General features: G+C 37.7%; 1 protein-coding gene across 16 annotated transcripts in view; it reads left to right on the top strand.

Moving 5' to 3' along the window:
• Braf (B-Raf proto-oncogene, serine/threonine kinase) overlaps positions 1-25,355 on the top strand; it is a 147,160-nt gene that overhangs the window by 23,490 nt on the left and 98,315 nt on the right. For all 16 annotated transcript variants that reach the window (XR_010065585.1, XR_010065582.1, XR_010065584.1 and 13 more), the window contains 1 exon segment: positions 13,327-13,428. Coding sequence is in view for 6 of the 16 variants with exons in the window: in NM_001427466.1 (NP_001414395.1) it covers positions 13,327-13,428 (102 nt within the window). In the remaining 10 variants the exon portion in view is untranslated.

The raw sequence follows: 25,355 nt of genomic DNA, 5'->3' as shown, positions 1-25,355 counted from the left end.
AGAAAAGTTGTGTGTGTGTGTGGGGAGGTCACATGCTATGATGCACATTTGAAGGTCGAAAGGATTACTTAACTAGCAAATATGGTTTCTCCTTCTACCATGTGGGTTCCAGAGATTGAACCCAAGTCATCAAAGTTTTGCCAAGAGTGACTTTACATGCAGAGTCTTTTGAAATAACTTTCTTCTGCTTCCAATGATTTGGGGCTAAGTTGTTTACTCAGAAAGATGAAGTGTCCACCCAAGGAAGATATAGGCGGAGGCTTCTTGTGAAATTTGACTTTAGATAGTCTTGTTTAATGATTTGACATTTTCAGTCTGCTCAGCTGACTTAATTTCTTTTCTGTTATTTTTACATTTATCTTAATAAGGAACAGGTACCACCTCTCTTCCCAAATTTCAGTCTTATTTTAGTGTTTCTTAAGGTGGTACTGGTCCCACAGGATAGCATTTGGAAATGTTTGAATTGTCATGAATGGGGGCTGCTACATGAATCAGGGACTGCCATGCACTAGCAGTTCTTCATGGCGAGAATTACCCACTTCAAAATGCTGCGTACATTCTCCTTGAAGAACCTTAAACACTGAACTCAAGTTTTTTCTTGACATCTGTCATCTATCTATTTTTGAGACAAAGTTTTACTTTATAGCCTAGTGTGACTTTGAGCTTATGATCTCTGCCTCAGTCTTGAGAGTTCTGGGACTGGAGGCCTATGCCACCATATCAGACTTCTGAATTTATTAACTTTAAAAAATGTTGTTGTGTATGTAGGTATATTACTATGTGTGTGGGCAAGCCATAATGTGCATGTGGAAGTCAGAGGACAACTTTGTGGAATTAGTTCTCTCTTTCCACCTTTTTGTTGGTCCAGAGATTGAACTCAGGTCACCAGGCTTTCACAGTAAGTAAGAACCTTTACCCTTTGAGCTATCTGGCCAGCCCCATTAACTTTGTATTTACTCTTTAAAGTTTAGTTCTGGGGCAGTGAGGTGGCTCAGTGGGCCAAGTCACTTGCTGTCAAGCCTGACAATTCAGTCAGCCTGAATTCAGTCTCTGGGTCCAGAAGGAGAAAACAGACTCTGGAGATTTGTCCTCTGATTTTTCCGTGAAATAATAAATAAACTAATGTAAATAATGATAATAAAATAATAAAAGTTTAGTTCTAGCCAGTCATGATGGCATGCACCTGTGACCTCAGCTCTCAGAATGCAGATGCTAGCAGGTCTCTGATTTTGAAGCCAACATGGTTTATATAACAAGCCCTAATCAATCAGGGCTACATAGTGAGATCCTGTTTCAAAGAGGCAAAAACAACAACAAAAAACTTTGATCATCTTTTCTAGATGTATTAATCTTACATCTTTTGGTCTCCTCTCCTTCCCCTTCTCCACCCCATATCCTTCCTGTTTGCTTGGTACTATCCTAAAATGTTTATGTACATCTATATTACTTGAAATAACTATTTTGTAGTGTACTTGATTAAGACGGTATACCTGTACCTTACTGTGAGCTTAAATTATTGATGGCAGAGACATTTTGTATCCCTGGTCCATGGGATATGTCTTTTTAAAAAAATAAATGTATCCCACAAATCTGTCAGTGTGTAAGTTATAGTAACAGAAGTGAGGTGTGGCTTTTAAGAAGCCATGCTTTCTTACAGTCCATTGATGTCTTGTACAGGTATAGTTGTGGGAAATAATGGACGACTCACTTTACACATACACTGTATTAGTTACTTTTCTCATTGCCGTTCTTTAAATGCCTAACAGAAGCCATTTAAGGCTGGGATGTAGTGGCACATGCCTTCAGTCCCAGCACTTGGGAGGCAGAGGTAGACATGCATCTATCTCTGTGAGTTCAAAGACAACATGGTCTATATAGTGAGCTCCAGGGCAGCCATAGCTAGTTTGAGAGACCCTATTTCAAAAGCAGCAGCAACAAAATCAAACCAAACAAAACAAAACAAAAAACACGAAACAAATAAACAAAACCCAAAAAACAAACAACAGCATCAACTTATGAAAGGAAGGCTTTATTTTGGCTCACAGTTAGGGCAGCAGTCCTCATGGCACGGGCGTGGTGGCAGGAGCTTGAGGCAGCTGGTCTCACTGCACATGTGATCACATGTAGATACTGAAGGATGTTGGAACTCCGCTCTCCTTTTTATTCAATCCAAGATCCCAGCCCATGGAATGGTGCCACTCATATTTAAGTAGTTTTTCCACCTCCACTAACCTAATCTAGAAAATCCTTCACAGACACATCCAAAGGCTTGTTTACATGACTCTTGAGTCCCATCGAGTTGACATGTTTAAGGGATTGAACCTAGGGTCTCTGGCATGCTAGGCATCACCAGACACCCCCCACCACACACACACACACACACACACACACACACACACACACACGAGTCCTTTTAATCAGACAGAACTTCATCTTATGCAAGTTAAGTATGACAGATTTTTAGAGTAATGTTTCCGATTGATTTTGAGTACACATTAAAAATACTTTTTTAAAGTAAATATATGTGGGTTTTGTCTTTGTAAGTTCTGGCTTTTCAGCATGAGGCCCTGCTATATCTACACCTTTTAAAAACAACTAGGTGGGTTTTTTGTTTCTTTGTTTTGATTTGTTTTGGTTTTTTGTTTGTTTGTTTGGTTGGTTCTTTTTTTCGGAGCTGGGGATTGAACCCAGGGCCTTGCGCTTGCTAGACAAGCGCTCTACCACTGAGCTAAATCCCCAACCCCTTGTTGTTGTTGTTGTTTTTTTTAAGTTTGTAGCTAAGTGAAAAACCTCAATTTTGTGAAACTCTAAAATGTAGCATTTTGAAAATTCAATTAACAGTGTCAGGATTGCTAAATTATTAAAGAATAATGGAAGGAGTCAGAAATTTTAGACCTAGGGAAAAGGACAAACTAGAACAAGCCTGTGAATTCCTGAGGTAAGGAACTTTTGAGCATACGTGGGCATTTGGTAATAAATATTGGGTGAATAAATGCATGTCATCATCAAGTACTTGAAAATAGTTGCTGTAGGGGTTGGGGTTCGGTCCTCCGTTCCCCAAAAAAAAAAAAAATAGTTGCTGTAGATCAGCCTCAGCTTGGAGAGGGTTCCTTAGAGAAGAGGTGTTTGAGAGCAACGAAAAAAGGACTTGAAGTCAATCAAGTCAATCAAGTGGGGTACAAGCTGACAGCCTGTGTTCTGTTGAGACAGCTTTCTTTAGAGATCTCCAGACAGCTCATCAGATAGCTCAGCTCTCACAAACCAAAGCCCAGTCTTTTATTTGCATATCAATTCAGTCATTTACTCCAGGTTCCCTTTTGATTATCCCACAAATCAGGATTCTTTGACCATAACCCCTTGATTCTTACAAGAAGACAGCAGCACATTAAAAAAAAAAAAAAAAACCATGGCAAATGAATACTGAGATCTACTTGTCAAGTAAACACAGACAGTAAACTAGCTGGGTGGCATCTGGCTCCAAGATCACCATTTCTTCTACACTAACTCTGTTCCAGGCTGACCCTGAGCTCAGGTGTCCGCCTGCCTGCCTACCTGCTTTTGAAAACACAAACCAAAAAACTTAGTTAGCTAGGTTGGATCTTACTCTGATCACCACAGCCCAAATTGCTTTAATATCTTTCTGACAAGCTGGCTCATAGTGCAGTTGCCTTTTTTCTTTTAGGTTTTTGAAGCTCCTCATATTTTCATATTGCATCCTTATATTGTGCATAAGTGAGAAATTATACATTCTTTTTTTTTTTTTGTCTTTACCTGGAAGTGGAAATTATACATTCTTGAACTCGTGTTTTCAGAGTTCTTTCCCACAGTGTTAAGGGCTGTCCTAAAGGTCACAGCACTTACCATTTTGCTAAGGACATAACCACAACCTCATCTGATTATTATGGAGTTAATAACCTTGGAGTTAATAACATCTCCTGAAGGAGGAAACATAAAATATGTACATTATTATATAAACAAGTCTCACGCCTAGCAACTCATGATCACTCCTAGAGGCCCTTGCCTCGCGGGCTCTGTTCCAGGGGCAGGAAACCATGTCACTCTGTACCTTTTAGGCAATGCCAGACTCAGCATCATAGAATCTTTTAATACAAAGAAATGTTTTGCATTGATAATGCGTTGACTTCATTTTATTGTTAGTCAAGTTGATGAATAGATTAATTCAGTTGTATTTTAGTTTTTAACTTATTTTCTGCTAGATACTGAGACTCTCTCAAATTAGCTCTATGAAGTTTATGTCATGCATGTAACACATGAATAAAGGTTGATATGTCAAAAAGCTTTGGAGGAGGGACAGTGGAAACTGAATGATGTGACAGACTAACTTCTCCAGGGTCATACAGCTAAGTGACAAAACTGGAAATAGAGGTTTACAGCCTGTGCACTTACTTATATACCAAATACTAAGTTTTTCTCAGCAACTCTTGAGAGGTAGATATTATAAATTCTGTTTTGTCGGTGAAGTTTGTTTTAAAAGGTTATACAACCGGCCTGGGGCACACTGCCTGTTGACCGTATGCTCATGTTTCTCTGATTCTAACCCCAAGTGAGATTTAAACTATTTGAAGCTGTGGTTTATTTGTGTAATCAACTGTGAGAAGCTGATTCTTCTTAATGGTTTATATGAGCCCAATACTAAATAATTTAGCCAGCTAACATCTCTGCAAACGAGTATCTCAAAAAAGTATATACCCATTTATGTAGATCACACTTTGACCATTACATTGTAATCTACTGTTGCAGCCATAATGTTAAAAAAGAAAGTTTTTGCTCTTTGAATTGAAATAGACCCACTCAGGTTATGTTGGTTATCCATTTCAAAACATATTTTTGCCGTTAGGTTAAATGTCAGTCATATTTAATGGAAGATCATTGACCCTAAGAATTTAGAATGTTCATTTTATGGTTTTATTGTTTAATGTGTAAGGTTTGTGTTTGCATTTTTTTTTTCATTTTGTTTTTGAGACAGGGTTTCTCTGTGTAGCCCTGACTATCCCGGACTAGCTTTGTAGCCCACACTGGCCTTGAACTTAGAGATCCACCTGCCTTTGCCTCCTGAGTGCTGAGTTGAAGGTGTGTGCCAGCATGCTTGGCTTGTGTTTACATTTTTTGCCATGATCTGATTTAGTTTATCAGCTACCAGACATAACTGACTGACTCGGGGGCTCCTTTTGCATTCCCATCAGTGGTGGTCTTGTGATGGTTTATTTTGAAGGAGGATTATAATTTCTCTCAATAGTCTCAGTCATCTAAATTCAGAGCTGAATTACAACACAAAGTGTTTTTACAGTACCCCTTTGAAATACTTGCTTACTCTCTGAACCTTGATTTTGTTGCATTACAGGGCTGTAAATATATTAAATCTATCAACAGAGGTTCAGACTCTTACTACTCTTCTTTTCGCTGCTATTGTAGTATGCTTTTAATGCAGTACCTTTATGACTTATAACCTAAGCATTATTTCCAGAGGAAACATTATAAAATATCATCCTGACCAGATCAAAAGCCATTTTATAACAGTAAAATATTGCTTTAAATATTTTTATTGTATGTGCTTGGGCTTACATGTAGTCTCTGCAATAAGATGGCCATAAAACACATTATAAAAGAAACGTGTATACATATGGATTTGAAATTGTGATACATTCCAAAAGAGAGTTTAATGAAGATTCAATATAGATTGAGATGAGAAAAGGCCCTCTTAGGAAGCGGGAGTTAAAGTTTTTTGCTTAAGACTTGCAGGGAAAGGAATAGCATGTATGCGTTGTGTGGGTGTAAGAGATGAAGGAAGCGGTGCCTGATGAGACAGAAGGAAACCCTTCTTAAGGAATACGGACTTGTTTCTTACTGGGGTCTACTAAAGTCTTTAGGTAAGGGAAGAAAGTGGTGAGATGTGTTCTAGGGATTTCTGTCTGACAGGAGAATGGATGAATGATGGCATGGAGTAAAGACATGGGGGATGATACCTTATAAATATTTTAGAGAGAGGCATGATAATAGGATTTTTTTTTAAACTAATGACATGAAACAGGGTAACCCAGGAGATGATCGGTTGTCTCAATTAAAAAAGAAATCTAGATTTAGATTAGGTAGTGCTGGGGAGATAGAGTAGTTGTTGCTGTTGCAGTTCCCAGCACCCACATCAATGGCTTACACTGCCGTACCTCCAGCTCTAGGACTTTAGCCTCTATAAGCACTTAAGCACTTGTACACATGTCTACATGTGTACATGAAGGCACACATACAAAATTAAAAATAATAAACTCTTTAAGCTGTTTGACCCACATCTGTTTGTGTACCACTTGAATGCTTGGTGTCCAAGGAGGCCAGAAAAGGAAGTTGGAATCCTGGAATTGGAGCTACAGGTGACTGTTAGCTGTCATGTGGATTCTGGAATCAAACCCAGCTCCTCTGGAGGAGCAGCTGATGCTCTTAGCTGCTAAGCAAACTCTCAAAACAAAATCTGTTTTAAGACAAGACTTGGAAGCCAGATGTGGTATCACATGCCTTTCATACAGCACACAAGCAGAGGCAGGTGGATTTCTGTGAGTTTAAGGTCTGCCTGATCTATATATACAGCAAGCTCCAAGCAAGTCAAGGCTACAAACAAACAAAGAAACAAACAAACAAAAAACAAAACAACAACAAAACATAAAAAATAAGAGCCAAAAAAAGGCCAGAAAGTTGAATCCAGTTGTTTTAGATATTTGCTATTTGGTTCATTAAGATTTTTAAATTATATGAATTGTGGGTGTTGTTGGTATATAAAGCATATTGTTTTTATCTTTATTTGCATTGCAAGGAAAATAAAGATTATAAATGTACAGAATATTTTGATTTAGGAAACTTTGATAGAGATTTCCCTGAATCTGTATATTGCTTTTCGTAGAATGGCCATGTTTACAGTATTAATTCTATCAGTCCACGAACATGGGAGATTTTTCCATCTAATTGCTTCAATTTCTTTTTTCAGTGTCAAGTTTTTAATATACAAGTCTCTCACTTCTTTGAATTTCCTCATTGTTGTAATATGCTTCAATTTCTTTTTTCAGGGTCAAGTTTTTAATATACAAGCCTCTCATTTCTTTGAATTTCCTCATTGTTGTAATATGCTCCTTTCTTCTCTAATTTAATTGATCTGAAACTCCCCCTCCACCTGTTAACTTGGCTAGAGAATGGGTGCTCTGGCCAGGCAAGCACTTTACTCCAAATCTATCCTGAAGGAAATTTAAAAAGTTATTTTGGGTGCTGGTTAAATGAATGTGTACCACAAAAAGCACAATTTTACTCTCTCAGTTTTTACTTTTTCTTTCAATATTTTAAATTTGTACAAGTATTAATACTTCTCTGAGAGATTAGAGAATTTTTTCTTAATTACCAACCTATCATATGATAGATAAATGTTCCATTATCTCAGCATGTTCTTATTAATTAAATCCTTGCCTGAAGTTGGGGAGATTAAGTCTGAATTTCACTGTAAAATTGCCCAACTGTGTGTATCAACTATTTACTTCACTTAGTGGTAACTCTGGCTGCTTAGCCCCTGCCAACCTTGGAGGAGATGAGATAAGATGGCCCCACCACCCAATTGTTCCAGGGAGGGATTTGCTCTTTCCTTTAGATTGACCTTTGGCTAATTTTTAACTTCTTTACATGTTTATTGGCCTAGTTATGTTTTCCCTCTCTACTGAGATGATTTTGGCAATGTACTTACATTTTTACAAAAATATCTATGTCAAATGTATTTTGAATTTGTTGAGTTAAAATTATAATACTTTTCCTGTCATAAGACTTACTCTTCAGCTAGGCTGCAGTTATTTTACCTTTTGATTCCTAGACTGCATTTTTGTTGTGGTTTATTGAAACTTTTTTTTTCCAAATCAGGGTTTCTCTGGGTAGCCCTAGCTGTAGCATTCTCTGTAGACCAGGCTGGCTTCAAACTCACAGAGATCTGCCTGTCTCTGCCTCTGTCTCCTTAGTGCTGGGATTAAAGGTGTGTGCCACCACCTCCAGTTATTTACTGAAACTTTCAAGGAACTGATTGATATTTTCTTTGAGAAATCAGTGAGCCACAGAAATTCTCTTCACTGTTCTGTTTTTTGCTGTAGTTATATTCAAGCAAGCAAATACTGACAGGAGTCAACTTAGAAAATACAGTAGAACCTCTCCCCCTAGAGCCTCAAAGGGAATCTCAGCAAAGGTTTGGAAGGAGAACTACTGAACTGCCTGGAACCTGGGAGCTATGTTCCCAGAGTTGTAGCGAGGTTGTTAGTGACAAAGACAGGAAGAATCTAAAGAGTTAAGTATAGAACTGAGGGTTTTCCTTTAAAGTTTTAAAGTATCTTAGAATTTTGTTCAATAGAACTTCATTTTTTATTTAATTTATTTTTATACTGTTCATTTTAACTTTGGAAACAGGTCACTTTCTGGGTTGCTAAAGCTACCCCTATATCCTTGGGTTCAAATTTTCCTCACACCTTAACTTAGGACTATAGGCATAAACCACCCACCATGTCTGTCTGTCTTTTTTCTACTTTTATATTTCTTTAAGATAAATCTTAAAAAAAAAAACCTGCACATTTTAATCTAAAGAACTATTAGCTTCTGTTTTAAAAAGTATTTATTCTGTGTGTGTGTGTGCATGCATGCATGCATGCGTGCGTGTACATCTATATACAAGCTTCTAGCTAGTTCCCCTATCTTACCTCACATCTTGCCATAGAAGTGCTGGAATTACAGACAGGAGCATCTCTTGACATGAATTCTTGGATTGAATCCATGTAGCCAGGCAAATATTCCCCCGGCATATACCCCAAGACATCTCTCCAGCCTTAGCGTCATTATTTTTAAAACTGAGAAAGTTATCTTAAAAGGTTTAATAGAATTAGACTTTTTACAAGTTGTAGAATAGCTTAGGCTTTTCTCTCACTGTCATAACTTTCTTTGTGGCAGTTCTGTGTAATCCTTGTGAAGGGATGCCATTCGAACACTTGGCATCTGTATTTTCTTCCATACTCTCTTGACAAGGAAAAAAACCTTTGGTCATCTCTCCTTTGATCTTTACTTAGGTTCCCCACTGCTCTCCATTCTCAGCTTTGTACTTGTCTTCAAAGTGTCTCTGGACAGTTCCAGATGGTTGGTGCTAACAGAAGGATAGTCCTGCTGCTTAACTGACTGATAGCTTTTCAGTCAAGGCAACCAGGGGAGCAAAAGAAAGTCCATAAACCCTTAGCTTAGAGTCCCAAAGAGGAACACCAGGAATGTCTACAGTATGAACTTAAAGGACATAATGCTAGCAGAAATAGTTATTTTACAGTGCTTCATGTTTGCTAAGTGCCCCAGGGAAGATGGCCTCTAATCTTTCTCACCATCACCAAATTTAATTTTAAAATATTTTGATTTCCCCGAAACTCATGACCATCTTCCTTTATTCCCTCTATCCTCCCCACTCCTGATCAACTAAGTAATGTATTAATCTATTTCTTTCTCTCTAGATTTCCTTATTATGGACAATTTTAAATCATATATAGTATTTAGTCCTTGCTTGCCAGCTTTTTTCACTTAGTACAGCATATGTTATGCTTTAGTACATATTTACATATTCATGGTTTATTTCCTTTTCATGACATGACATTTTATTTGAATAGATGCACTGTATATTATGTATTTATTAGCAGATGAACATTTGGGTTGTTTTCACTGGGGAAACATTGTTTCATTGGGGTTCAGATCCTCATGGCAAACACTTTACCAGCTGAACTACTTCCTCAGCTCCTCAGCTCTTTGTTAAAGTAGGGTCTCATATGTCCAGTCTGTCCCTGAACTTGTTATATAGCTGAGGTTGGCCTTAACTCCCAATCCTCCTGCCTGTTTCTTCCAAGTGCTGGGATTACAGGTATGTAAAACAGTGTCCATCTTGTTTTCACATTTTGGCTATTAGGAATATTACGGTTAGAAACATTCATGTGTATTTTTTATGTGTTCTGTTGCATATTTCTGTGTAATATATTTTCTTTTATACAATAAACCACCTTAAAGCCCAGCACTTAAAATAATTATTTTCAGTTGTGAAATCATGCTATTGTAAATTACACTAACGTTGGCTGAGTTCAAATCATTTATCTGTGGCCAGTTGGTGGTTCTAGATAGCTAACTATTCTAGAATAGCTTTACGTGGCACAGTGTTGTGCTAATAGGCTAGGGGAAGCATGTTCTTAGAGCAGAGCAGAGCAGAGGTGAAAGAGCAAGCAGAGTTCAGTTGTGCAAGATAGCCAGTAGTTCATATTTGCATTTCAGACTTCTGTTTGAGTCATGCTTGCCAATACCGTGTTGCAAGATAGCACAAGAACAACCAAGACTCTGAAGAAGCCTAGGGTCAGAGTAGAAAGAGGACTTACAAAGTTACAGACTAAAAGGTGTGCCTATTAGACCATTCTCTGGGGGCATTAATGCAATCAGCCTGTCACACATGAAACAATCTTTTCCCTATATTAAGCTTTTGCATCTTTTTCTCCTCTGTTTTATTGGCTTTCTCTTTTAGATGTGCATTCTTCGCTTACTCCCCTTCCTTCAGAGCTTTAACTTAATAGCCGTCCACATGCTGATCTCAAGCTCACCTGTTTGTTTTTTATGTATGTATGAATGCATATGTGTATATGCATGCATGTATGTATGTATGTATGAATGCATGCATGCATGTATGTATGTATGTATGTTTTTCAAAATCATAATCTGACATGTTTGTTTAATACTTGACTTTATGTAGCTAAATGTGTACTTCATGAGATCAAGGACTAAAACTTAGACACTTATTGAATTGAGGAGTTGTTAGTAGTCAAATAAATGAATAAACAGTGCCCGGTATAAACTAAGCACTACATCAAGTTGATATTTTATGTATGGTACAGTATTCTTAGCAGCTACCTGTTCTTGAAGTATACAGAGCACGTTAAATGGAAAACTGAAGAGATTTTAATATTAGAATTACAAAACCTAAAAAACTTATTTGGGGGGAGGCGTGAAAAGCCACATATAGTAAATGAGCCAGTTGTCTTTACAACTGCTTATTTAATTTTATATATATGAGTAATGTGCCTTGTGTGTATGTATGTTCACTATGTATGTGCCTGTGGGTGGTTGGGAGCCACCATGTGGGTGCTTGGAACTGAGCCTGGTCCTCTGCAAGAACAGCAAGTGCTTTTTAACACTGAGCCATCTCTCCAGACCTGAGGTACTCTTTTTCTATTAAACATAGTAACATTATGTCTGTAAAGTCTTCACAGAATGTGAAGTGCTCCCTGTAAAATATTACTTCAGAATTCTGAACATACATTTCACTCTACGTCTCTCAAGCCTTGTCCTCATCCACTAGTTACCTTTCCTCGTCCAGTTAGTTCGTTTGTTCCTTGTGATTTTTCGATTTGTTGGGTTTTCACTGTCTTTTGAGTGCTTTTAGTATTTCTGACTAAAAGACTAAATAAATTGATTATAGTAGGATTCTGCAGTTCTATAAGTCTAGGCCTCTTTTTAAGTGGGAGTCATCTTATAGACACTGCCAAGTGAGTGCTGTGTGGGTAGCTATTGACGAGCATTCTTCTAGGGTGCAAGAATTATAGCAGTCATGATTAGAGTCACCCCAGTTATAACTGTAAGGGCATCTTTAGTATCTTTTTTCAACCTTACATTTATTTACTTATGGTGTATGTGGTGGTTGTGAGGAGCAGCACGAGCAGGCTGTGGTGTGTATGTGGAGATCAAAGGACCATTGCAGTTCTCTTCTTCCGCCATCACAGTCCTGGGGATTAAGCTCAGACTGTCAGGCTTAGTGGAAAGTACTGTCGCCTGTTGAACCATTTTGCATGCCCTTTTTAATTTTTGCTTTATTATTTGTTTGTGTGTGTGCGTGATGATAGAAGCACATGTGCCGTGGCACTTGTATTTGGAGGTCAGAGGACAACTCTCAGAAGTGGTTTCTCTTCTTGTACTCTGTGTCCCATGGATTGAGGGTGTCGGGATTCCTGCAGGATATAACCTGACGGAAGCAAGAAGGAAATCTGGTTCAACATGACTGACTTTGTTAGCCTGTGTTGGTTCAGAGTCTGAATCCAGTTTATTTTTGACATATCTAAACACAGTACAATTTTGGAAACATTTTTCTGGTTATAGTTATTACAGTAAAACCTAGGGCATGACTACATTGAAACTCTTGCAAAGTACCTGGAACCTCCTTCATAAGAATGGGTTCCACTGACTGAGAAACAATGCTCAGGAGTCTAGGAAGAGTCAGGGATAAACTTAACAGTCTAGGGGACTGCGACCCTGACGGTAACAAAGATCACCCACCAGGTTATTACTACATCCATTCCCAGCTTTCTAGGCAGAAATAGGTGTAAATCCCAACCTCAGAAAGCCCTTGCACTCTGGCCTTTCATTTGTCCCATCTTAGAACAGCCTGACCTTCATGTGGCTTCCATTCACTGTAAGACAGCTGGTTTCAGATAAACTCTCCAGGCACTCTCCTTTCTTTTTTTGGTTTTAGTTGTTTTGTTTTTTAAGACATGGTTTCTCTGTGTAACTTTGATTGTCACTTGGAGCCTAGGCTGTCACTTGGCTGGAACTCAATCTGTAGACTAAGCCGGCCTCAAACTCATACAGCTCTGCCCTCCTCTGTCTCCCAAGAGCTGGGATTAAAGGTGTGTACCACCACTACCTGACCCATATCTCCTTTCATTAAAAAAAATAATAATAATAATCCAGTCAAGTTTACACTGAAGAGTAACCATACAATAACAAACTCTTTAAAAAAGAATTTGTTTTCTGGTGGCGAGCCCCAAATTTTATAGGAGACGAAAATAGATTTTCATGATTTAGTGTGTGTGTGTGTGTGTGTGTGTGTGTGTGTGTGTGTGTGTGAGAGAGAGAGAGAGAGAGAGAGAGAGAGAGAGAGAGAGAGAGATTTGTATGTGTATAGAAACACATGTGCCATGGTGCTTGTGTTTGAAGGACACACACACATATAATTTTGAATGTAAGTTCCACAGTATAGAAAATGTGATGTTTGTATTTCTGAGTCTGGCTTATTTTATTTAATATAGTAATTGCTAGTTTTGATTGTTTATTCTGAATACTCAGGTGTTTGAATTATTTATAGATAACAATATATTACTAAGTAGAAAAGATTAATAGTCACAAAACCCCAATAAATTGTCTAAAACCTTAAGAATACTCATAGTTACTGCATTCTACATTTAAATATTTTTGAATTCATATGCTAAGTGATCTTTATTTAGAATGTTTTGCTTTTTTTAGGTGTGGAATATCAAGCAAATGATTAAGTTGACACAGGAACATATAGAGGCCCTATTGGACAAGTTTGGTGGGGAGCATAACCCACCGTCAATATACCTGGAGGTAAGTTCTGAGTATTGCTTTACAGGAATTCTGAGGGAAAATGTATTGAAAATGTTTAATAGTCATAGTTTTGGTTATTTTAGAGAGAGGATTGGAAACATTGGAAGAATTAGCTTTCTCTTTTATTTTTCTTCTTAGTCTTGTTTTTGTTCACTTGTTGCAGTCTGCATGTGTTAGTTTTATTTTGAAAAATGTCAAAACTAAGAGGGATGTCTCCTATAAACTTCAAAATAGTGCCTGAATTTTTAAAAAAGAATTGTTAAAAAGAAAGTGAGAAAAAGCACACTGTTTTGGAAGTTAGCAGAATGAGTTACCATCCTGGGAAATTTGGGTGGTTTTGTAAAATATCTTTTTTAGAATAAGTTCCCCATAGTTGTTTTCTGCTTTCTCATAGATACAGTTTATAATCTAGGAGTGGCCCAACTTTGCTACTCTTTCTTCTTAGATGCCTTAGGACTTGTATCATCTGCCTTGAGTGAGGTTATAAATCTGTAGTTAGCCATTGTTCTTAATCCTGTGAGACAGTAGGAATTACATTGTCACAGACAGTCCTTTTTGTCCTTAGTTTCTTTCTAAAAGTCAGTCCATCCTTAGCATGCAAGCTAGTGTGGAGTCTAGTCAGTCAAGCTCAACAGCCAGCAGGGCCTGCCACACTCCCACTGCCTTTCTCCAGTAACTCTCGCTCAGCTATGACTGCATGATGGTATTTGTAAGGCAGAGGCAGACAAATGTCTGTGAGTTTCTGCTAACTACCAAAAATGTCAACCTGGGTTACATAGTAAGGTCTAGACAGTGAGACTCTGTCTCAAAACAAAAAAAACAAAACAAAACAAAACAAAATCAAAGATTAGCATTTGGCTTCCAATACCAGAGATTTTTAAAACATGGTTTGAAGAACTGCTAACTAAAATTTCTAATTTAGCAATCTAATTAAATTATTTATTTCATGTATGTGAGTACACTGTAGCTGTCTTCAGACACATCAGAAGAGGGTGTCAGATCCTATTACACATGGTTGTGAGCCACCATGGGGTTGCTGGGAATTGAACTCAGGATCTCTGAAAGAGCTGCCAGTGCTCTTTTTTTTTTTTTTTTTTTTGGTTCTTTTTTTTTTTTTCGGAGCTGGGGACCGAACCCAGGGCCTTGCGCTTCCTAGGCAAGCGCTCTACCACTGAGCTAAATCTCCAACCCCGCTGCCAGTGCTCTTAACCGCTGAGCCATCTCTCCAGCCCCTTAATTATTTTTTAAAGGAAAATTAAGTCTTCATTATTTTGTGAGCAAGTTAAGTTTGTATTTATAAAACCAATTTTGGAACTTTGAAAACACCAAGAAAAACCATTCTTTTCTTGTCTTCCTCATATGGCTGATTTGAGATCACACTGATGATATCAGTGCAGGACTAGAGTGACATCTGGACTCCAGTTGTATAGTATTAGAAGCCAAGCGAAGACGTAAGAAGTGGTCTTAGTGTAGTCTTACTGAAGCTGCTCATCTTTGTTTATCAGCTTTACAACATAAGCAGCATCTGTCTGTCTCTGCTGGGGACCTTCCCACATTCGAATCAGTGAACATGCCACAGTCATGATGGATTGCTTTAGCAAGACACGTACTCTTCAGACATTTGAATACATGAAAATTGATTAGTAGAAAGAAAAACACTTGTTCTTATTCTGTGCCCTGTACTATGTTAAATGCTTTCATTAATATTTATAATTACTTTTAGCAAACTCCTGCATAGGTATTTTATTTCCATTTTACAGGCTAAATAGAGAGGTTAAGTAACTTACCTCAGGTACTATTGCTAAAGGGAGGAAGGCAGATAGATATCCAGCTTAAAATCTACGGTACTGGTCCCTGCCTTGTTCTATGCTCTGCTCTCCTGCTGTGTCTCTGCCCTTGTTCCACCACCAGGCAGCTCTTATTTGGGCTAAACATTTCTAATTTCTTTATCCATTCTTTGTGGATCTTTTTTTTAAAGATATATTTAATTGGATTGGTTTCTTTTTACAAGTAGGCATACAAACTTGAATCATATGTTCAAAATGAGTGTAACGTCAGAGCAAAATTTAATGGGTTATAAGTATGTGACAAAATAATAGATTCATATGTACTAGCGCCATATAATATAACTATATTGAGTGTTTATGAAATATTTTAGAAAAAATTAGAATAGTATTATATGTAATAAGTTAAGAATTGAGTTTATAGTTACAAAATAGCATAGTTCCTGGCATACATTAAAGTTCTACATATAGGGATAGTCACTGAATGACCTCTATTATTTATACTGTTTGCAGTGATATTAAAAACATGTTTGAGAGCCAAAAATCTGTGTCTTCAAATAGATTGTGCTTCAGAGGGGGAGGGCTGTATAAACAATGAACATATAAAGGAGTTAGAATATTAGTCTTAGCATCTCAGACACTATAAGGAAGACTGACAGATGACAGCATGCTTGCCTGTGGAAAGGTAACTGATCAGCTCAGGAGGAAAGACTCAGGTACTGAACTTTGAAGGCCTCAGTCAAAAGCCACTTCTCCCGATGACAACCGAGGTGCACAATTCTTCGGAATTTCAGGGTCGCTCCTTAAGAATCCTTAACAGTTTTTTCTTAGAATAAAAGATATATTCAATTTACCGCTTTAAAAAATAAAGTTTAAAGGATGGAGAGATGGCTCTGCAGTTAAGAGCACTGGCTGCTCTTCAGAGGTCCTGAGTTCAATTCCCAGCACCCACATGGTGGCTTACAACCATCTGTAATGGGATCTCATGTCCTCTTCTGGTGTGTCTGATGACAGCGACAGTGCACTTATACATAGAATAAATAAATTTAAAATAAATAAATTTTTAGCAAGTTCATTTTATTTTGAAACCATCAACACAGTCCATCTCCAGAACTTTCCATCATTTAAGACTGATCTTTTTTATTTTATATATTAACTACCAAATCTACTTTTTCTTCTCATCATGATCTGTAATAATAACTACGTACTCCTGTGTCTGTGAATTTGACTGTTCTAATAGAGTCATTTGTCCTTTTGTGACTGGCTTATTTTACTTAGCATATTTTCAAAGACTACATATGGATAATACATGTGTAAATTCCCTTCCCTACCAGGGGGAATACTTACGGTAGAAAGCTTGCCTATTTGTGGATGCTTGAATTACAGAAATGCTGAATGGTCATCGGTGGAGATAATTGAACTTTTGCTTTCAAATTTGAAAACAAGTTTTAAAATTATATTTATATACTTTCTACACACGTACATGCACACACAAACTTATATACACACACACATGCCACAGTGCACGTGTGAAGATTAGTAAAAACTTGGAGGAATCAGTTATTAGGTCATCAGGGTTGGTGGCTTTAAAATCTCTGATAATTGAAGCTCATGGTAACCTGATCATTTGTAATGTAGGTTTATCTTCTGTATAATTAACTAGTGGTTCCAGCTGAGCCCGCATTTATGGGAAAGGCAGAGAAAATGTGGTGAACAATGTGGATTGTTGATCCTGAGCAAACTCAGATCCTTAGGCTTGACCAGCCTTCAGTGTCTTTGAATTTATACCCAGCCACAGGGTTATACAGTGCTTCTATTTCATTATGTAAGTGGACTCACATACCTTTTTATACTGTGCCTACACCGTGTTACATTCTTATCGATGATTGCACAATAGCCTCACCGACACTGAACATTTTCTCTTTTGACCTAGATATAATACCCATTTTAATGAATGAAAGTGGTATTCTTTGTGGCTTTGCTTTGCATTTCCCCAGTGACTATGATATTGAGATCTTTTTACAGTTTATTGTTTATTTGGATATCCTCTTTGGAGAAATGTCTATGTTAACTCTTTAATTTTTAATTGAACTGTTTGGGTTTTAGTCACTTAGTTGCTTTTTTTTTTTTTTTTTTTTTTTTTTGGTTCTTTTTTTTTTTTCGGAGCTGGGGACCGAACCCAGGGCCTTGTGCTTCCTAGGCAAGCACTCTACCACTGAGCTAAATCCCCAACCCCTTAGTTGCTATTTTTAAATTAATTAGTTTATTTTTCATTCTTCCTTCCATCATTCATTCATTCATTCATATGTGTTGACCTAAGAACAACTTCAAAGAATTTTTCTCTTTCCAAACATGTTTGTCCTAGGGATAAAACTTAGGTTGTCAGGACAGGATTTATATTACCATTCTCCAAGAGCAGAATGAAGGCATAGTGAGAAAATACAGGACCAAAGCAAAACCAAACTCCGACAGTATAAAAATCTATATAGTGTCTGGGACCTGAGTTTCAGAGGACTCAGATGGCTCAGCCCCCCGCTCCCCGACTTTGCTGCCTGTAACATACATCTCTCTCAGGCTGATTCTACCACTTATACGCAACTCCGTGGCTGAGATCTCACAGCTCTGATATCACCAACATATTGGGATCTCTAGTACAAGTCAGGCTTCACACAATTTGAAATTTATCTTGTTTGTTGATCTCTGGCTTACTCATTAATCACCACAATCTTAAGAAGGAAAAAAATCTGTTTACCCCTGAAAATTATTTCCAGGATTTTTTTCTTTAATTTTCTTGCTTATATTCAATTAATGAATTTGAATATCATCTCTGTGGAAGTGTTAAATGCTTTACAAATTGTTTACATTTCTTTGTCCTAGATGTGCATGTGCACTCACAGATGTCTGTGCATGACTATGTGCCATGTGGTGCGTATGGAAGTCAGACTTTTAAGGAGTCAGTGCTGTCCTTTCATCATGTGGCTCTCAGGCACTGAATTCAGCCTGTGCCTGGAGGCGTGTACCTTTAAATGCTGAGCCATCTTGCTAGCTCGAGAGGCTTTTCTCCTTGTTTTTGTACCTGATATATGGTGTATAGAGTAAGAAGCAAAGAGAAAAATAAGGAGCCAGAATTTAGTATTCTCTTCAAAGGCAGACCTATGCCTGATACTCCATAGGCCGGGGCAGGCTGGGCGTTCCAGATCAGCCAGGATTACATAATTGAAACCCTTCCTCAAGAAAGAAAAGGAAAAGAAATGTCCCTGAAAATCTTATTTCCTTACATTAGGTCTTGCCTCTTTCAGGTTCTACCACTGTAGTAAAAAGGGCCTTTATTATGTGACTTCTGGGAGCATTTTAGAACCAAAACAGTCACCATAGCATTCTTATAATATATGGCATCTTCTTCATTCTGATAATATATGGCACCTTCTTCATTCTGATAATATATGGCATCTTCTTCAACTTGAGATGTTAAATTGGAAACAGTGAGACACATTTCATCGATTCTGCAATGAAAAGAAAATGAGAATGTAGATCAGTTCATTGTATATATCTGTGTAAACTTAATAAGTTTTCATTAGATAATGAGATTAAATGAGTAAGAATCACCCTGGACTTAGGGTTTTACTTGCTGTGAACAGACACCCTGACAGCAATTATAAGGACAACATTTAATTGGAACTGGCTTACAGGTTCTGAGGTTCTGAGTCCTACATCTTCATCTGGAGGCTGCTAGCAGAATATAGACTTCCAGGCAGCTAGGATGAGGGTCTTATAGCCCACACCACAGTGACACATCTACTCCAACAAGGTCACACCTTCAAATAGTGCCACTCCCTGAGCCCAGCATATACAAACCATCACAATACTTATTCTTATTACAGGTTTTACATACCTGTAATCCCAGGTCTCTGACAGGCCGAAGCAAGCAAATTCTAAACTAGTCCATGCAATTTAGCAACTCTGTTTTAAAATTTAGAAAAAATTAGGGTTGGGGATTTAGCTCAGCGGTAGAGCGCTTGCCTAGCAGGCGCAAGGCCCTGGGTTCGATCCCCAGCTCCGGAAAAAACTAAAAAAAAAAAAAACAAAAAAAAAACTAAAATTTAGAAAAAATTAAAGTGTAGAATGTAGTTAGGTGAGAGTGTTTAGTTAGAATGCACTACACCCTCGGTTCAATTACTGGGACAGAAAGGGGGAAGAAGTAAACGTAATGATTCAGGTGCAGTAGATTTGTGAAGAGTTGAAGCCATCACCATAAATGTTAAAACAGTTTCAGTATTCCTCAAAAGAATTTGTTTATCCATTAGCATCTGTTCCCTCCAATCCTCGAAATGACTGGTCTTTTTTGTCTCTGTAGATTTGCCTGTACTGTAGACCTTGTACATGCCCATTTGTGACTGGATGCTTTTACTTAATGTTTTCCAAGTTTACCTAAGCTGTGGCGTGCATCAGCACTTCATTTCCTTTGTGACTGATTACCAGGTGGACTGTTTAACCAGTGCAGCAATTGACGAACATTCAGCCGTTTAACTTACTGGAAACTAATTAATAGTTATTCCACCATGGACATTCACACCATAAATTTTGTGAAGTTTTTTTGGTTTGGTTTGGTTTTGCTTTGCTTTAAATTCTCTTGGTTGTATGCCTAGGAATAGCATTACCAGGTCTTGTGATAATTCTTATAATTTGAAGATAGTTTTGTAAAGCCTTGACACTATTTTACATTCCCATTGGTAACGTTGGGGTTCAGTTTCTCTGAATTGCTATCAACTTGTTATCATCCTAGTAGGTGTGGGATAGTATCTCAGTTTGGTTTAGTTTGCAACTTACCAGTAAGAAATGGTTTTGAGTATCTTTCATCAACTAGCTACTTGTGCATCTTTAAAAATATTTGTTTGTTCGTTTATATGTAGGAGTGCTCTGTCTGCATGTACACCTGCATGCCAGAAGAGGACATTAAATCACTTTATAGATGATCTTGAACCACCACGTGATTGATGGAAATTGAACTCAGGACCTCTGGAAGAGCAGCCAGTGTTCTGTTGAGACATTTCTCCAGCCCCTATTTGTGTATTTCTAAGAAATATTTGTTTATTCCGATCCTTTGTTCTGTTTTGTTTTGTTTGGGGTGTTTGTTTGTTTTACTTTGTTTTGTTTTGAGACAGAGTCTTTCTGGAACTCACTATGTAGATCAGGCTGGCCTGGAACTCAGAGATCCTTCACTGCCTCTGTTTCCTAAGTACTGGAATTAAAGGCACTTCCACACCTAAAAGCTACCCCTCTTTTGATTTTTAACTTTGAGACAAGGTCTCACCTAAGTTGTATAGGCTGTCTTTGGACTGTTTTTGTAGCTTAGTATTCATTTAATGGATTTGATCTTCAGAATAAATTTGACCATAATGTCATTTTCAAAATGAATTAAACATTAGGGATTTAGGGAAAAAGAAACAGCTAGAATGAATATTATAAGGAATGTGATATATTGTTTTTAAAAATTGTTCAGGGGCCATGTGGTGGTGGCTTATGCTTTTAATCACAGCTCTCAGGAGGCAGAGATGGGTGAATCTCTGAGTTCAAGGACAGCCTAATATACAGAGTGAGTTCCAGAACAGCCAGGGCTACACAAAGAAACCCTGTCTCAAAATAAAACAAAAACAACAAAAACTCACACACAGACAAAACAACAACAACAAATTGTTCAGATAGTAGTTTGAAAAACCAGGAAATTTGAAGTTTTAAGAATAGATAATGGAACTAACTGGTGGCCTGATTTTATTTTCTCTACCAATGGATAGTTATATGTCATTATTATTACTATTTATTATTATTATTATTATTATTATTATTATTATTATTATCCCTTAGAAGCCAGTTTATTTTCTAATGGAGACAGGAAGGGGGTGGATCATCAGGTTTGGGAGTTGGGGAGGAACTGGGAGTGGTTAATAGTACGATTTTCCAAAAATGGAGTTTAGCAATCTTATCAAGAAAGAACAAGAATTACCCAAAGAATCAAAGATGCAATTGACAATGATGTTGGAATAATAGTCCATAAAATGTGGGAAAGAATACAGTAGAGACCCAAGTCTGGGAAGAGTTAGAGATATTAATATTGACTTGAAATCTATTCTTGTGCTAATAAGATGTCAAATCAAGGTGGAGTAGTGTCCATTCAAGGGTGTGAACATTCCAGAGTCAGATCCTGGCATCATTTCAGTCTTTTACAAAGCCTCTGGTATGAGTATCTCTGGGTCTTGAAGACAGAATGAGAATAAATGCTTAAATTTCTAAGGCAGGGATATTAGAAGCGTTAACAGGATTACTGTGACTATGATGAAACACCATGACCAAGCAACTTGAAGAGGTAAGAGTTTATTTGCCCGATGTATCCTGAATCACAGCCCACTGAGGGAAGCCCAGGCAGGAACTCAAATAGGCAGGAGCTGAGCAGAGACCATGGAGGGATGCTGCTTACTGGCTCGCTCCTTATGGCTTGCTCAGCCTGCTTCCTTTTATTTCCCCCCTTTTATTAAAAATAGATTTGTTTCTCATATAATATATCCTGATAACAGTTTCCCTACCTTCTTCTCCCTCCAGATCCCACTTTCCCTCTTATCTGAATCCAATCCCTCTCTGTCTCTCATTAGAAAACAAACAGGCTTCTAAAGAAATAATAATATCATATAATATAATAATATAAAACAAGAACTAGCACATCAGAATAGAACAAAACAGACAGAAGGAAAAGAGCCCCCAAAGGGGAAATAAAACAAAGATGCAGAGACCCAATTATTCGCACACTAAACTGGAAGCCATGATGTATATTTAAAGGGCCAATAGGGTAAAAGGAGAGAAAATATAAGTAAAATAAAATGCAAATAAAAAAATTAAGGGGTGAGGGCACTAATGCCATATTATGAGACAAGGAACCTCCAAAAATCTCAATGCTTATTGAGTTTGGTTTTTCCTCTGTTGGCCATCTACTGCTGTGTTTGTAGCCTTTCCTAATAGAAATTTCCTTAAAAAATAAATAAATTTTCATTTTCAGCCTGCTTTTTCGTAGCATGTAGTACCAAGTCAGGTGGCAGCACCACCTACAATGGTCTGGGTGCTTCTATATCAATCGCTAAATAAGAAAATGCCCTACAGGCTTGCCTGTAGTCTGATTTTATGAAGGCATTTTCTCAATTAAGATTCCCTCCTCTCGGATGACTTTGGCGTCTGTCAAATCGACATACAACTAACAAGTAGAGCACTGACTGCTGCTGAAATAACCTGTTAGACTGAGCTGTCGGGATGGAAAAGCTATTGATAATGTGAGGTGATAGTTTGTAATTTGTGAGTAAGGCATTGGTATATTTTCAAAATTTAACACTAATAATACTTTGATAAGAAAAGAACATTTGGAAAGTTCATTGTTTCCAATAATTCTTTTTTATAAGGCTAACTTTATATAATAACCATGCTTGCCTAGACTTCAGTAATAAGAATATTTGCTTTATGTAAGAAAGACCTTGTCTCCCAGGTATTTATAGATAACCTTTAAGGGTGAGAATTGTCAACCTTGTCTGTTTTTGTAGTCTGAGCATAAACAGTGCCAGTATAGAGATAAACAGTGAATATTTATTGAATGAATAAGGACTCAATAAATGAAGCATATTGAGAAAAGCATCCTTAGTAATTAACTACTTGATTTGAAAGCTAACAGGATTTCAGCTCAGACAGATTTGAGTTGATTTGATGGTTAATGGTCTATTCTGTTTGTGACAGTTCTAGACTAGGATTGGGCAACTAGCAAATTGTCGAAGGGGAATTTTTCTAGAGTTCAGGCTCCTTACCTCAGTACTTTTACTATATTTTCTCCTTTCAAAGTTGTTCAGCAAGATATACATGAAGTCCATCAGAGTGCTGTAGCCTTTGTTGAAATGAAATTGCTCTTTCTTTGTCCCCTACCTCAGATAATTCCTATCTGCTTATGAAATTCAAATTTCCTAGCGTGGCCCATATACTCTGCAGTCTGGCCCTTGCCCATTTCTTCAGCCTTTTTCCCTGTATACCTGTTCTTCATTTAAGTTCTACAGATATGTATCAATCTTCTCCTTGTACTTTCCTACATATTACCCAACATTCAGTTTAGAAATCTGTGGGGTTTCCCCCCAATATCTTAAAATATATTCTTTGTTAAAAAAACTCTCTGCATAGAGGTCTCCCTTCCTATTTCTCCCATCCATGTACCTGCCTTCCTCTCTAGGCCCTGCCTCACTCTGCATTTTTAGCTGTGAGCAGGAATGTAATTTCTTATGCACAATACACAAGTAAAACTATATCCATCTATTTCTTTACAACCAAATAATCCTTTTAAAGTTTTTACTTGTGTGTTGTTTTATGATGTGCTCATGTGGATGGGGCATGCACATGCATGTGGAGGTGAGAAGTCAGCCTTCAGAAGTTAGTTCTTTCCTTCCATCACTGGTTCTAGGAATCAAACTCACGTCTTCAGGCTTGCTCTGCCAGCACTTCTGCCTGCTGAGCTATCTGGCTAGCCCTGTAACCTTCTTGAGAAAAGGGGAATGCCATATTAAAATCCTTGTTTCTCTCTTGTAGAGGTTCATCAATGCCTGTAGTACTGCATTTGTTTGGGATGTTAAGGAACAAAAGGGCTAAATTGCTCTGGGCTGAGGAGATTTCCATTGTCTGAAAGAACTTGGATATGTATATTCCAGTTAATGCTATCCCTTTACTTTCAGTATCATTCTGTTCCTTTAGAATTTGGTATTTAATATGGTAAGCCATTTGACTTTATAGCTCTTGTCAAATGGAATGTTTAGGAGGATATACTCCGAGTGGCCGAGAGTTTCCTATGGTTGCAAGGTATCAAATCAATTCTTACTTGCTTAAGCAGCATTTGATGGGGAAGGAGGTGATGAGAATACTGCCAGAGAGCATGTTGATGTCCTGGATCATAGCTGTTACAGGAGACTGTGATGGTATCCTTGGTTTGTGCAGCCCCCAGAGGATACCATGGATGTCCATGTCTACAGTGCTGCTGGAAACCATGTGTCCAGCATGATCCATGCTGCTGCCACTGGCTGCTATGGACAAGGAAGCTTCTGTGGTGGTATTGATGACTGCAGACTCATAACTGAGAAGGAGAGACATTGAAAGCTTCTGTGACAACCCCTCCCCACACTCCCACCCCCACACCCCCCAAAAAAAACAGTCCAGACAAACTGTTGAAGAGAGTCCTTACAAATTGTGATAAAGATGCTGAAGTATATGTAGAGCTCTTCACAGTTGATAGCTTCTCTCTGGGGTTGGGGAAGGACTTTTTCTTTAAGGGGCTGGTTGCTGGGAGTTTGACCATGCTTCCCTGAGTACATGAGCAATCCAAATTGGACTTGTGTTTTTCTTTCTTCCTCACTTTCTTAATTGTTTTGGGGGGAGCAAGGGTGGGAGAATGGGAAAGTGAGTATGATTGTGGTACATTGTATGAAATTCCCAAATAATTAATAAAATATTATGTTGTGGGGGAAAAAGGAATCTATAATGAGAAAGTATTTTTTTACCTTTTAAAAATAGTTTATTGAGGAAAAAATATAAAAGTTGTAGACATATTGAAAACCATTTCAAGAAATTTTGACTAAATTACACTTTACAAAATATAAAATATTAGTGTCATTCCTAAGTGAACTCTCCTGTCCCATGAACCATGGGCTACCATCAGCTTTCAGCTCCCTGAATCCTCTGAGATGTTTTATTCTGTATTTCCCAGATTTCCACATGAATGGAATCAAATTCACGTATTCTTTCATATCCTGTTTCTTTTACTGCAAAATGGTTTCAAATTTTTACACACCATTCCACATTTCAGCCATTCTTGCCTTGCTGGTTTGTTTCATTGTATGAACATAATATTGTTATTTTACTCCTATTGGTGAATATTTACACCTGTGGGTGAATATCTGAGATTTTTCTAGTTGAAGGATATTCTGAGTAAGGTCACCCAGTTGCACATTCCTGAGTAGGCTATGGTTTTTCAATCTAATTGCTGTAAACTCTTAAGGTGGAGAATTCCTTGCCTTAGTGAATTATCTTGTGTTTCTAAGGTGATAGACTTTGTCTCCCAGATGCCAGGAGCACCATTTC

Source organism: Rattus norvegicus, chromosome 4, assembly GCF_036323735.1.
Source record: "Rattus norvegicus strain BN/NHsdMcwi chromosome 4, GRCr8, whole genome shotgun sequence".
Lineage (NCBI taxonomy): Eukaryota > Metazoa > Chordata > Mammalia > Rodentia > Muridae > Rattus > Rattus norvegicus.
Note: the sequence above shows the minus strand (reverse complement) of the source record. Positions and strands in the feature narration are given on the sequence as shown.